Genomic DNA, 15187 nt, shown 5'->3' with positions numbered 1-15187 from the left:
TCAGTCCCCATGAGCTTGGCAGCTGCCCAGCCCCTGATCTTTGAGGTCCTCTGGCTCCGATCTGTCAGAGGTCTTTCCCTCGTTCCTCCCTGGCTGCCTTCTCCCCGTGGTCACACTGCTGAGCACTTCCTAAGTACCCACCCCACCTGCACAATCTCGCTTTAAGCATCCTGCTAACCACCTCTCTCTCCTCCTTACTTCTCTCTCCAGCAGCTGCTCACCCCCATCAAGACCTCTGAGCCCTCTGGCTTTCTCACCATCATCACCATTTTTTGCCACAGCTCATTAGCCCCCTTCCCCACTGGCCTCCACGTGACTCAGTTTTAACTCTGTGGTATATTTCTGGTGTTAGTTTTGGGGAGAAAGGGACCCTCCTTTGTTCACTGCTTGATCCTCTGCTCCTAGGAAGATTCCTGGCAGACGGAGGTAGGCAGTTACCACGAGTGAATGAATGGATAGATCAATGAAGGGATGGATAACCTGAGATGTTCAAAACAGATGTTGAAACACTTACCGGGGTCTTTGAATTTAAAGAGTGACTTTAATTGAAATTAATTTAATTGAAGAAATTTAATTGAAATTAAAGAGTGAATTTAAACAATTAAAGAGTGAGAGCATGCTCCTTCCTGAGAGCCCTCGCCTCCCTCCAGGCTCTCAGTTCAGCTGCGCATCCGCACGTTCGCCTCCAGCGGCCTGGTGTTCTACATGGCTCACCAGAACCAGGTGGACCACGCCGCGCTCCAGCTGCACGCAGGCCGCCTGCACTTCACCTTCGACCTTGGAAAGGGCAGGACCAAGGTCTCACACCCTGCGCTGCTCAGCGACGGCCAGTGGCACACGGTAGGCTCTCGGGAAGGTGGGGTCACTCGTGCCAAGCTCTGTTCCACGGCCCCTCGTGTGCACTCCGTTTCACAGTAGTGGGATCAACCCCTTTGATTTCCAGCTTGCTCTGTGTCTGATGTGGCCCCATAGAATGTAGGCTCCTGAGGGGCACAACCTTTTCTGCTTCCTGAAATACCCTCAAGGGATCACTCAGTGCCTGAAACTTAGTAGGCACTCAGCAAACATTGGTAGAATGAACAAAATGTTCACTCACCAGATATATTCTTGGTTTGATGAGAAGTCAACCAAGCCCACGGGTGGTGTGAATGGGCCCAACCTGATGTCCTGGCCTCCGTGTTGCTGTGACGGGGACTCTCCAGCAGGTCCTGTGCTAACCTGCTCCAGGCTCAGCCTCCTCTCAACCCCGGAGGTGCGAACACCTGAGCCGTCCTTGAGGGTTCCATTCGGGTTATTACTCCAGCAGTGAACAGATGCTGCAAACAGCTGTTGTTTTCTCAGATTCCTTAGAAATGATTCATGTCTTCGGATCTCTCTAGGTCAAGACAGAGTACTTTAAAAGGAGGGGCTTCATGACGGTCGACGGCCAGGAATCGCCCGTGGTGACCACGGTGGGAGATGCCACCACGCTAGACGTGGAAGGAAAGCTGTACCTCGGAGGCCTCCCCTCCGAGTACAGGGCCAGGAACACTGGAAACGTAAGCAGCGTTTTCTCCGTAGGCCCATTTGTACCTTTATTGTGGTTGTTGTTTGTCTTGCGGAGGAATGTATTTATGTTTAAATTACCGTGTTTGGGCCTGGAGCTTGCCCACAAAATGGAAACATTTGGAACCACATCCCTCGACTGTATGTTGGGGCTTCTCCTTGAAGCCCAGCCTGCCTTCCTGTTAGTGAACAAACAACTCCCTTCCCACAGGCGTTTAGCCCCGTGCAACTCAGGAAAAGTCCAGCAAATTTGTATTTGCAGGTTAGAACACGCCACGGTCTTTTCTTTTTTCCTGATTTTTCATTTATCATTTTTGACCGTGCTGGGTCTTTGTTGCTGCGCCTGGGCTTTTCTCTAGTTGCAGCAAGAGGGAGCCGCTCTCTGGTTGTGGAGCACGGGCTTCATTGCAGTGGCTTCTCCCGTTGCGGAGCACAGGCTCTAGGGCTCACGGGCTTCAGCAGTTGCAGCTCCCCGGTTCTAGAGCACTGGCTCAATAGTTGTGTGACACACGGGCTTAGCTGCTCCATGGCATGTGGGATCTTCCCAACCGAGGATCCAACCTGTGTCTCCTTCACTGGCCCGTGGATTCTCTACCCCTGAACCCCCAGGGAAACCCCACTCCACAGTCTTGATTTCCACAATATTTACTCAGTAGAAAACCCTTTTTACTCTATTATAGTAGCTTTAAGTTAGACCTTCACGTGAAGTATGGTGGCCACTGGATTTTTAAAACCAAAAGACAGTCTTTTACTGTGTGGTGTTGAAGAGTGGGAACAGTGTGTGCTTGTCCTTCTCATGTCCTCACCATCACCTACTCCTGCATCATTTCACTTAGATCACCCACAGCGTCCCTGCCTGCCTCGGGGAGGTGACAGTGAACAGCCAGCAGCTGCACATGGACAGCCCCATGTCTGCGTTTGCAGTGACCAGGTGCTATGCCGTGGCCCAGGAAGGAACTTTCTTTGAAGGCAGTGGATATGCAGCCCTCGGTATGTACGATCAACTGCCTCACAGGCAATCTCTGGGATGCCCTGTAATCTAAGATGATGAGGATCCAGGAATCATCTGATAGGACAGGACCCGCTGTACAAGCTGCAGTGAGACCACAAATTCTGGATTCTCAGCATCTTGTGTAAAAACCTGCTCACCTGTCGTGGTACCCAGATGGCCTCCTCTCGTCAGGAGAGGTGACCCTCCAGACGGCAACATGTGGTCCTGGTGTCATCTGTACTGGCCCCAGATTTACATAAGGCAAAAGCTGTCACTGTTCAGGTTAATAAAGACCTTTGAATTCCAAACCAGCACCATAAAGTGTCTGGACCAGCCAGCCAAGTGAGACTCAGTTTTGATGAAGAAATTAACTCTGTTTAGACTGTTGAAATATTCATGAGTAGTAAGTAGAGGAATTTAAATCTCTAAAATGCTTTAGGATGGAAATTCCTCAAGGCTTAGAAGTAGCCCTTGTTAAATATCTTACATGCTCTCCCACTTCAGATGCTTAATTGGCCGGCTAAACCTGGTGATTCAGTGGTAAAGAATCCGCCTGCCAAGCAGGAGATGTGGGTTTGATCTCTGGGTCGGGAAGATCCCCTGGGGGAGGGCATGGCAACCCATTCCAGTATTCTTGCCTGGAGAATCCCACGGACAGAGGAGCCTGGCAGGCTACAGTCCATGAAATCGAAAAGAATCTGACACGACTTAGGGACTAAACAACAGCAGCTTGCCGGCTAACTTTCTGTTTGCACTCAAACTGTGCTCCCCTGGCTCCTGTTCTATTTCCTATCACAGGGAACTAATTTCTGGGCTCCTTTGCCTGGGGCTTCCAGGGAGGCTCTGGTGGAAGGTGGAGGTTGGGAGGGAGAAGAGGAAAAGCCAGCAGGCTTCTCTCTTGCACTCTGTGCTTCTAGTAACACCACCATCTCCCACTTTTCCTTCAGCCCTGGGCCCCATAGGTAACAACTGCCTGCTATTGCTAATATCCCCTAACTTAGCCCAGCTTCTTTATCACCTGAATGAAAAATTCATTCAATTAAAACCCCACTTAAAAAAAAAAAAAAGCATAGTGTGGAGTCTAACACACTTAACACACTCAGCAAATAATGCCACACTGGTTAGTGGATACTGGGAAAGTAAACTGCTCTATTTTTTGGATGGATGATGAGCCAATTACATGGATCAATTCCCTTCTGATTTTACCTACGTGGCTCTGGATAAAAGCATGTGCCTATGTCAGCTCTAGTCAGGTTTAGCCCAGCTGGTAGTGTGTTTTCTTTAAAAGCATCACTTCATCCTACGGAGGTGCAAGCCGAGGCTCAGCGGTGGAAGAGACTTGCTGGTGGAGGTGGAGGTGGAACTGGATCCAGAGAAGGAGCTGGAGCTAGGTCTCCTGACCCTCATCAGGAGCCCGACAGCACAGCCAGCCAGCCAGCCCAGCCCCTGGCCTCTCTGAGCCTGCGCCTTCATGCATCAGGCAGGCCCCATCACTGAGTGTCTTCCTTGTGTGTTTCAGTCAGAGAAGGCTACAGAGTGCGATCCGACGTGAACATCACGCTGGAGTTCCGTACCTCATCGGAGAACGGTGTCCTCCTGGGGATCAGCAGCGCCAAAGTGGATGCCATTGGACTGGAGATTGTAGATGGAAAGGTGAACACTTAATCTGGATGCCCTTCCCCCTCCCTGCCCCCGCACATCTCATCCCAGTGTCAGAGAGAGCAGTTGAGAAACAGTAGAAATATCTAGATCCAAATTTCTAATTATTCACTTTCATGGAATGGAGAAAAGATTCATTTAATATTTAAAAATAGATAATCCTAAAAAAGGACTTCCCCAGTGACTCAGTGGTCAAGAATCTGCCTGCAATGCAGGAGACACAGGTTCAATCCCTGAGTCAGGAAGATTTTCTGGAGTAGGAAACAGCAACCCACTCCACTGTTCTTGCCTGGGAAATCCCATGGACAGAAGAGCCTGGTGGGCTACAGTCCAGGGGATCACTAAGAGTCAGACACGACTGAATCGACTAAGCAACAATAGCAAAGCTTCACATACAGCACAAGAAGTTGACAATAGGATACTTAGTGTTTCCCTCCCTCCTTCTGCAGGTCTCAGATTGTTTGTGCTACCACCCGGGGTAGTAGAGCATCCATGGTTTTTCAGGAGGGAGTTAGTAAATGTTCCTTCACAGATGCTATTGCAACAGCTGTGAACCAACTTTCTTAGTAGACCCATGGGCTCCTGTCATGCTGAAAATATGACACTGATTTGAGGATGCATCAAAGATTGTGGCTCAGGCTTGCTCCCATGGAGGTGGCCGTTTTCCCTTCTGAAGCCTTGGGAATAGGCTAGCATCAGAATCCTTAGGACACTGTCTTACAAAACCACTGTTTTTCATAGGTTCAGTTCAGTTGCTCAGTCATATCTGACTCTTTGCAACCCCATGGACTGCAGCACACCAGGCCTCCCTGTCCATCACCAACTCCCAGAATTTACTCAAACTCGTGTCCATTGAGCCGGTGATGCCATCCAACCATCTCATCCTCTGTCGTCCCCTTCTCCTCCCACCTTCAGTCTTTCCCAGTTTCAGGGTCTTTTCAAATGAGTCAGTTCTTCACATCAGGTGGCCAGAGTATTGGAATTTCAGCTTCAACATCAGTCCTTCCAATGACTATTCAGGACTGATTTCCTTTAGGATGGACTGGTTGGATCTCCTTGCAGTCCAAGGGACTCTCAAGAGTTTTCTCCAACACCACAGTTCAAAAGCATCAATTCTTTGGCGCTCAGTTTTCTTTATAGTCCAACTCTCACATCCATACATGACCACTGGAAAAACCATAGTCTTGACTAGATGGACCTTTATTGGCAAAGTAATGTCTTTGCTTTTTAATATGCTGTCTAGGTTGGTCATAACTTTCCTTCCAAGGAGTAAGCATCTTTTAATTTCATGGCTGCGGTCACCATCTGCAGTGATTTTGGAGCCCCCAAAAATAAAGTCTGCCACTGTTTCCCCACCTATTTGCCATGAAGTGAGGGGAATAGATGCCATAACCTTTGTTTTCTGAATGTTGAACTTTAAGCCAACATTTTCATAGGTAGCCCTCCCTTTTAGCAGAATGCTCTGATTTTATGCACTCTAAGAACATCGTGTGAATGGACTGTGTTCCTTGAATAAGGAAGACTTCACCAAGGTATTGGCTTGTGTCTCGTTTGTTTAGCTCTTGTTTCACGTTAACAATGGTGCTGGGAGGATAACGGCCACGTACGAGCCCAAAGCTCCCAGTAGGCTCTGCGATGGGAGATGGCACACCCTTCAGGCAAACAAGAGCAAGCATCGCGTGGTTCTGACTGTCGACGGGAACGTGGTTCGAGCGGAAAGTCCGCACACCCAGTCCACCTCTGCTGATACCAACGACCCCATTTATGTTGGCGGCTATCCTGGTGCGTGTGATGTCTACTCTGCTCACTTTTCGAGGGGCACTGCCTCTGGGGGAAGTCTTATCCAGGGGGATAAAGAATAGGGGTGAAGAAAGATACATGGTTTGGGTAACAAATCCTTTACCATTTTAGCTCTATTCCAAATGCCTAGGAATTCTTGGAAAAATCAGAATAATCTACATATATAAGTTGATCAGGGCTTCCCAGTTGGCACTAGTGGTTAAAAAACAAAACAAACAAAAAAACCTACCTGCTGATGCAGGAGATATAAGAGACACGGGTTCAATCCCTGGGTTGGGAAATCCCTTGGAGAAGGAAATGGCAGCCCACTCCAGTATTCTTGCCTGGAGAATCCCATGGACAGAGGAGCCTGGTGGGCTACAGTCCACGGGGTCTCACAGAGTCAGACACGACTGAAGCCACTTCGTATTCATGCACGCGGAAGTTGATCATCAGGTAAGACTGAGAATATCGGGTATGGTGTATGGTAAGCTGGGTGACCTTACTGACAGAAATCTTAAATGATGCCCAGAAGTGGGAATCAATTTATGGGTTGGTAATCATTTTAGAGGACAAGCATGTGTCTTACCCTCTCACATCACTTTGCAGATTCTCCAAGTAATTAATACAAATGTTAATAAGATAAAAATCCCTTTTATGACAAGTCACAACTATGCCTTAAAATTATTGCTTATTAATAGTTTTCTATAAATTATGCTATCACTGAAGCCACGTATGTGGAAAAATATTCTTCTAATCTTGATGCAGAAACCGTAAGCATTTAGTTTTGTTTCTACTGCTCTTCTCACATCATTTAACACAACAAGATTTATTTTCTCTTCTTTCCTAAACAGCTGATGTGAAGCAGAACTGCCTGAGCAGCCGGACCTCCTTCCGGGGCTGTGTGCGGAGGCTCACTCTGACTAAGGGCCCGCAAGTGCAGTCCTTCGACTTCAGCACAGCTTTCGACCTGCAAGGAGTTTTCCCTCATTCCTGTCCTGGGACTGAGTCCTGAACTTTGGGGAATCCCTCGGTTGGGAACCATCGTTTATATTTTGAAGACTATTTTATATTTTGTGAACTAAAATCTTTACAGTTCAGATTTCATTTCCAACTCAGGTTCAGTATTTCCAGAGAGAACGTTTTTGTTTATGTTTAACTAAAACCATGTGTACAACAAATACCTCTATTAAATAGTTTAAAATGTAAATTGAAATCACTGGCTCTTTTAAGTTTTTTTAATGAAACTTTTGAAATGTTCTGTTGATCGCCTGATAATACTTCATGTTTTGCATTTTAAACTTTTATTTTTATTTTTTTTTTTTATTCTTCCAATTTTATTTTTAAACTTTACATAATTGTATTAGTTTTGCCAAATATCAAAATGAATCCACCACAGGTATACATGTGTTCCCCATCCCAAACCCTCCTCCCTCCTCCCTCCCCATACCATCCCTCTGGGCCGTCCCAGTGCACCAGCCCCAAGCATCCAGCATCATGCATCGAACCTGGACTGGCAACTCGTTTCCTACATGATATTTTACATGTTTCATTGCCATTCTCCCACATCTTCCCACCCTCTCCCTCTCCCACAGAGTCCATAAGACTGTTCTATACATCAGTGTCTCTTTTGCTGTCTCGTACACCGGGTTATTGTTACCATCTTTCTAAATTCCATATATATGCGTTAGTATACTGTATTTATGTTTTTCCTTCTGGCTTACTTCACTCTGTATAATAGGCTCCAGTTTCATCCACCTCATTAGAACTGATTCAAATGTATTCTTTTTAATGGCTGAGTAATACTCCATTGTGTATATGTACCACAGCTTTCTTATCCATTCATCTGCTGATGGACATCTAGGTTGCTTCCATGTCTTGGCTATTATAAACAGTGCTGCGATGAACATTGGGGTACACGTGTCTCTTTCCCTTCTGGTTTCCTCAGTGTGTATGCCCAGCAGTGGGGTTGCTGGATCATAAGGCAGTTCTATTTCCAGTTTTAAAAAATATCATTATAGACTATCATAGATTAGAGTGGTGTATGAATACTTTCATGGGCTTTCCCTGTGGCTCAGTGGTAAAGAACCCACCTGCCAATGCAGGAAAAGAGTTCGATCTCTGGGTCGGGAAGATCCCCTGGAGAAGGGAATGGCAACCTACTCCACTATTCTTGCCTGGGCAATCCCAGGGACAGAGGAGCCCGGCTGGCTACAGTTGATGGGGTTGAAAAAAGAGTCGGACATGACTTAGCAACTAAACAACAGCAACACGAATACTTTGATTTCTTTATCAAGAATTTAAGCTCCAATTTCTACAATGAACAGGTAACACTATTGGTTCTATTCCAGCAGAGGGCACCAACTGTTTGCCACATAAGCACATTAAATAGACTTCAGCAAGTCAAAAAGCAAAGGGAACACAGGAAGACAGAGCCTGGTCTAGACAAAGCTTTGTTCTGAGAGGACCTAACCTAACAGAGCATTTTGCAAGATTAAAAAAAGAAGTGGCATCATAACTAGATAGCTAGCCCTTACTATTTTCACCATTTTTAAGTGTACAGTTCTCTGCATGAGGTACCTTCACACTGTTGTACAACCATCACCACCATCCAGTTCCAAGATTCACTCCGTCTTGCAAAACAAGCTCTGTACCTATTAAATACTAATTCCCAGCTGCCCTCTCTCCCCAGCTCCTGGCATCCACCATTTTTCTTCCTGTGTGCATGGGTCTGGGGACTTGAGTCACCGGAATCATTCAGCATCAGTCAGTTTGTGACTGACTTATTTTTCATGGCATAAGGTCCTGTAGGATCATCCATGATGGAGTATGTGTTAGTGTCCTTCCTTTCTTAAGGCTGAGTAATATTCCATCATGTGTATATACCATATTTTTAAATTTATTTTTTATTGAAGGATAATTGCTTTACAGAACTTCTTTGTTTTCTGTCAAACCTCAACATGAATCAGCCATAGGTATACATAAATCCCCTCCCTTTTCAATCTCCCTCCCATCTCCCTCCCCACCCCACCCCTCTTGGTTGATACAGAGACCCTGTTTGAGTTTCCTGAGCCATACAGCAAATTCTCATTGGCTATCTATTTTACATATGGTAATGTAAGTTTCCATGTTACTCTCTCCATGCATCTCACCCTCTCCTCCCCTCTCCCCGTGTCCACAAGTCTATTCTCTATGTCTCTTTCTCCATTGCTGCCCTGAAAATAAATTATTCAGAACCATTTTTCTAGATTCCATATATGTGCATTGGAATATGATATTTATCTTTCTCTTTCTGACTCACTTCACTCTGTATAATAGGTTCTAGGTTCATCCACCTCATTAGAACTGACTCAAATGCATTCCTTTTTATGGCTGAGTAATATTCCATTGTGTATACCTACCACAACTTCTTTATCCATTCACCTGTCAATGGACGTCTAGATTGCTTCCATGTTCTAGCTATTGTAAATAGTGCTGAAATGAACAATGGGATCGATGTGTCTTTCTCAACCCTGTTGTCTTCAGGGTATATGCCTAAGTGAATAAAAGACAGTAAAGTCACTCAGTCATGTCTGACTCTTTGCGACCCCATGGACTGTAGCCTACCAGGTTCCTCCATCCATGGGATTTTCCAGGCAATAGTACTGGAGTGGGTTGCCATTTCCTTCTCCAGGGGATCTTCCCAACCCAGGGATCGAACCGAGGTCCCACGCATTGTAGATAAATGCTTTACCATCTGAGCCACCAGGGTATATGCCTAGGAGTGGGATTGATTGCTGGGTCATATGGTGATTTTATTCTTAGTTTTTTAAAGACTCTCCGTACCATCTTCCATAGTGGCTGTATCAATTTACATTCCTACCAACAATGCAAGAGCATTCCCTTTTCTCCACACCCTCTTCAGCATTTATTGTTTGTCGACTTACATGCCATATTTTTGTTTATTCATTTATCCATCAATGGGCATGGGGTTCTTGCTACCTTTTGGCTATTGTGAATAATGCTGCTGCGAATATGAGCATATAAATAGTTCTTTGAGTCCCTACTTTCACCATTTTAGGGTGAAGACCCAAAAGTGGAATTACTGGATCATACAGTAAGTCAATTGTTAATTTTTTGAGGAAACTCCATATGTTTTTCCCCATAGTATCCAGTGCAATTTTTAAGCTTAGGTTTTCCACCTGTAAAATGTAGTTATGCCAACAACCACAAAAAGGTCTATATTTGGAAATATTATTAAAATTGACTCAGAGAACATCTGGATAAACCAATAACTTTGACCTTAGTGAAATTTAATCTTCAGTCACATTTGCTGGCAGAATGTACAAAAATCAGTTGGTTTAAAGACATGCTTTATTAAACACCAGGAACAAGAAAAAGAAAACTAACCAATGCATTTAACACAGCTGGTATAACCTTTATGAGAAGTCTGATTTATATAACACCTTATTCATTTTCCTGTTTTGTCTGTCTGTGCCACCACCTCTAAAAGGATGCATCATAATTAGGAATGATAACACTCGTGGCTGGATATGGAACAACCACATCCAACACAGGCTTAGGAATTAAGGGCCAATTTAGTGTCCAAATCAGAAATTGCAATGAAAATGATTAAATGCTCTGTTAGAAATGCTGGACCAGAAGGCACATGTATTCTCACCTTAGAACACTATAAATCAAGGGCTAAATTGTGGTACCAAGTGAAAGACAGATCTGGGAAGGTTGACAGAGGCAGCTGGAACTAGGCTTTGCAGAATAAACAGTAGTAGCAGCCAACATACAAAGTGCTTTCCTATGCACAGGCTTCCCTGGTGGCTCAGACAGTAAAGAATCTGCCTGCAATGTGCGAGACCCAGGTTCGATCCCTGCATCAGGAAGATCCCTTGGAGAAGGGAATGGCTACTTACTCCAGTATTCTTGTCTGGAGAATCCCCATGGACAGAGGAGGCTGGCAGGCTATAGTCTAGGGGGTTGCAAAGACTGGGACATGATAGCAATGAACACTTCTATGCAAGGTGGTGTTCAGGGCTAGAGAGGCAGTATGGAAGCATGACACGTGGGTCCAAGCCACCCAGGTGAAAGAAAGTGGACTGATGGGAATATAAGGAGGTGGGTGGGGGGATGGGCAGGTGGAGAGAGAACAGCGTGCATTGGGTCTAACCTTGGAGAGCACAACATTTAAGCTGGTAGGGAGGAGACTGGATGCCATGCCTTATGAAGCATCTGGGCTTTCCATTAGGAGAGTGTTGTGATGAAATGGTGCATTTGAAATCATAAACTAGCTGGAAAGGGCAGCCCGAGTCTGCCAGTTGAGCAGCACTGACTGAGTGGCAACTGATACCACAGCAGGGATAAAGAAGAGAATTGTATAGGAATGTTGGAGGCTCCAGCAACACGTTAGCTTTAGGCAGTAAAAGATTATGAGACTCAAGCAGGGAGCTTGGACAATGACAATGGCAGTTCCACAGACAGGAGGTACACAGAAAAATTATGAACTCAAGCTCTGAATGTATTGAATTTGAGAGACTGGTAAGACAATCCGAAGGGAGGTGTTTCAACTGGCTGGCTGGATTATGGACTGGCCCGGGACTCTTCTCAAAATGCAAGCTATGTTGTTTATCTATCAAACAGTATTTGTCTTTCTCTGTCTGACTTATAGTGAAATAAGCATAATACCCTCCAATTCCACTCATGCTGTGCAAAGGGCAAGTTTTCATTCTTTTTTAACAGCTGAATAGTTTTGCATTGGGACTTCCTTGGTGGCTCAGGTGGTAAAGAATCCGCCTGTAATGCGGGAGACCTGGGTTCGATCCCTGGGTTGGGAAGATCCCCTGGAGAAGGGCATGGCAACCCACTCTAGTATTCTTGCCTGGAGAATCCCATGGACAGAGGAGCCTGGCGGGCTTTGGTCCATGGGGTGACAAAGAATTGGGTATGATGGCGACTAAGCACACCACAGTATTGCATTGTTTATATATATCAGTTCAGTTCTGTTCAGTCACTCAGTTGTGTCCGACTCTTTGCGATCCCATGGACTGCAGCACGCCAGGCCTCCCTGTCCATCACCAACTCCCAGAGCCTACCCAAACTCATGTCCATGGAGTCGGTGATGCCATCCAACCATCTCATCCTCTATTGTCCCCTTCTCCTCCTGCCCTCAATTTTTCCCAGCATCAGGATCTTTTCCAATGAGTCAGATCTTCGCATCATGTGGCCAAAGTATTGGAGTTTCAGCTTCAACATCAGTCCTTCCAATGAATATTCAGGACTGATTTCCTTTAGGATGGACTGGTTGGATCTCCTTGCAGTCCAAGGGACTCTCAAGAGTCTTCTCCAACACCACAGTTCAAAAGCATCAATTCTTCGACACTCAGCTTTCTTTATAGTCCAACTCTCACATCCATACATGATTACTGGAAAAACCATAGCCCTGACGAGACAGACCTTTGTTGGCAAAGCAATGTCTCTGCTTTTTAATATGCTGTCTAGGTTGGTCATAACTTTCCTTCCAAGGAGTAAGTGTCTTTTAATTTCATGGCCGCAATCACCATCTGCAGTGATTTTGGAGCCCCAAAAAATAAAGTCAGCCTCTATTGCCACTGTTTCCCCATCTATTTCCCATGAAGTGATGGGACCAGATGACTTGATCTTAGTTTTCTGAATGTTGAGCTTTCAGCCAACTTTTTCAGTCTCCTCTTGCACTTTCATCAAGAGGCTCTTTAGTTCTTCATTTTCTGCCATAAGGGTGATGTCATCTGCATATCTGTTATTGATATTTCTCCTGGCAATCTTGATTCCAGCTTGTGCTTCATCCAGCCCAGCGTTTCTCATGATGTACTCTGCATGTAAGTTAAATAAGCAGAGTGACAATATACAGCCGTGACGTACTCCTTTTCCTATTTGGAACCAGTCTGTTGTTCCATGTCCAGTTAAAACTGTTGCTTCCTGACTTGCATACAGAGTTCTCAAGAGGCAGGTCAGGTGGTCTGGTATTCTCATCTCTTTCAGAATTTTCCACAGTTTATTGTGATCCACACAGTCAAAGGCTTTGGCATAGTCAATAAAGCAGAAATAGATGTTTTTCTGGAACTCTCTTGCTTTTTCGATGACCCAGCGGATGTTGGCAATTTGATCTCTGGTCCTCTGCCTTTTTAAATCCAGCTTGAACATGCGGAAGTTCATGGTTCACCTATTGCTGAAGCATGGCTTGGAGAATTTTGAGCATTACTTTACTACAGCGTGAGATGAGTGCAATTGTGTGGTAGTTTGAGCATTCTTTGGCATTGCCTTTCTTAGGGATTGGAGTGAAAACTGATTTGTTCCAGTCCTGTGACCACTGCTGAGTTTTCCAAATTTGCTGGCATACTGAGTGCAGCACTTTCACAAAATCCTCTTTTAGGATTTGAAATAGCTCAACTGGAATTCCCATCACCTCCACTAGCTTTGTAGTGATGCTTTCTAAGGCCCACTTGACTTCACATTCCAGGATGTCTGGCTTTAGGTGAATGATCACACCATCATCATTATCTGGGTTGTGAAGATCTTTTTTGTATAGTTCTTCTGTGTATTCTTGCTGCCTCTTCTTAATATCTTCTGCTTCTGTTAGGTGCATACTATTTCTGTCCTTTATTGAGCCCATCTTTGCATGAAATATTCCCTTGGTATCTCTAATTTTCTTGAAGAGATCTCTAGTCTTTCCCATTCTATTGTTTTCCTCTATTTCTTTGTAGTGATCACTGAGGAAGGCTTTCTTATCTCTCCTTGCTATTCTTTGGAACTCTGCGCTCAAGTGGGTATATCTTTTCTTTTTTCCTTTGCTTTTCGCTTCTCTTGTGTTCACAGCTTTTTGTAAGGCCTCTTCAGACAGCCATTTTGCTTTTTTGCATTTCTTTTTCTTGGGGATGGTCTCGATCCCTGTCTCCTGTACAATGTCATGAATCTCCGTCCATAGTTCATCAGGCACTCTGTCTACCAGATCTAGTCCCTTAAATCTATTTCTCACTTCCACTGTACAATCGTTAAGGATTTGATTTAGGTCATACTTGAATGGTCTAGTGGTTTTCCCTACTTTCTTCAATTTAAGTCTGAATTTGGCAATAAGGAATTGATGATCTGAGTCACAGTCAGCTCCGGGTCTTGTTTTTGCTGACTGTATACAGTTTCTCCATCTTTGGCTGCAAAGAATATAATCAATCTGATTTTGGTGTTGACCATCTGGTGATGTCCATGTGTAGAGTCTTTTCTTGTGTTGGTGGAAGAGGGTGTTTGCTATGACCAGTGTGTTCTCTTGGCAAAACTCTATTAGCCTTTGCCCTGCTTCATTCTGTACTCCAAGGCCTAATTTGCCTGTTACTCCAAGTGTTTCTTGACTTCCTACTTTTTACTTTTTTTTAACTTTCCTACTTTTTACTTTTTCTGTATCTTGGATATTGTAAATGATGCTGCTACATTGCTATATTGCAATGCTGTAGAGGAGTACATATGTATCTTTTCAAATTAGTGTTTTTGATTTTAGTGGTTCTTATTTATGCTCATTTCCCCCCTCAGATAGCATGTGCATCTCAACAATCTAATTGGTCCACAACTCCTGTAAGGGCTATATTGTGTCAGATATTTCTTGGGCATTTCTCTCAAAGCTAACATAATTAGGACCTATGGGAGATTATTAGTAGATAATTGTTGAGTTGAATATTAGTTTATCATTTTTTCTAAAAATACCTCAGCAGTGTAGCTCTTCATATAAATTTCAAAACTTCTTTGCAAACGTAATTCCTCTGAGCCATCTAATAAGCATAAAACAAATGGCAGCGTAAGCCTCTTTTGCAAGATATTCCCAAAAGTAGTTCTATAGGCTTAACAGTTTCCATAATATGTAGTGAAATGTTCAGCATAATATACTCGGAAATGCAAAAACTATCAGGATTTTTTTTCAAACAGTGACAAAGGCATAGCTCATGTTCCTTTCAAACTCTTTCAGCGTCCAGCAAAGGGACCCATTGCGGCTGTCTGAAGCAAGGACTTGGGTAAAAACAACAGAGAGATTTTTTTTCTGAGTAACAAAATTTAGAAATGATACTTTCTTCTCAGATTATATGGAGTGTGTGATAATTATGAAGTGTCACAATACAAACTCCATCTTCAATACTGAAAAGCTGTGGTTTCTGTTTACATAATTAGAAGAATTTCATAAACACAAAAGAGTAAAGTTTATGG

General features: G+C 44.3%; 1 protein-coding gene across 3 annotated transcripts in view; it reads left to right on the top strand.

Moving 5' to 3' along the window:
- LAMA1 (laminin subunit alpha 1) overlaps nt 1-7190 on the top strand; it is a 125481-nt gene extending 118291 nt beyond the window's left edge. For all 3 annotated transcript variants that reach the window (XM_061399901.1, XM_061399900.1, XM_061399899.1), the window contains exons 58-63: nt 651-840; nt 1380-1538; nt 2382-2535; nt 4056-4189; nt 5755-5977; nt 6829-7190. In XM_061399901.1, the coding sequence (XP_061255885.1) occupies nt 651-840; nt 1380-1538; nt 2382-2535; nt 4056-4189; nt 5755-5977; nt 6829-6989 (1021 nt within the window). In that variant the 3' untranslated portion in view covers nt 6990-7190. The remainder of the gene's footprint in view (nt 1-650; nt 841-1379; nt 1539-2381; nt 2536-4055; nt 4190-5754; nt 5978-6828) is intronic.
- The last annotated feature ends 7997 nt before the right edge of the window (nt 7191-15187 follow it).

This window comes from Bos javanicus, chromosome 24, assembly GCF_032452875.1.
Source record: "Bos javanicus breed banteng chromosome 24, ARS-OSU_banteng_1.0, whole genome shotgun sequence".
NCBI classification, from domain to species: Eukaryota; Metazoa; Chordata; class Mammalia; order Artiodactyla; family Bovidae; genus Bos; species Bos javanicus.
Note: the sequence above shows the minus strand (reverse complement) of the source record. Positions and strands in the feature narration are given on the sequence as shown.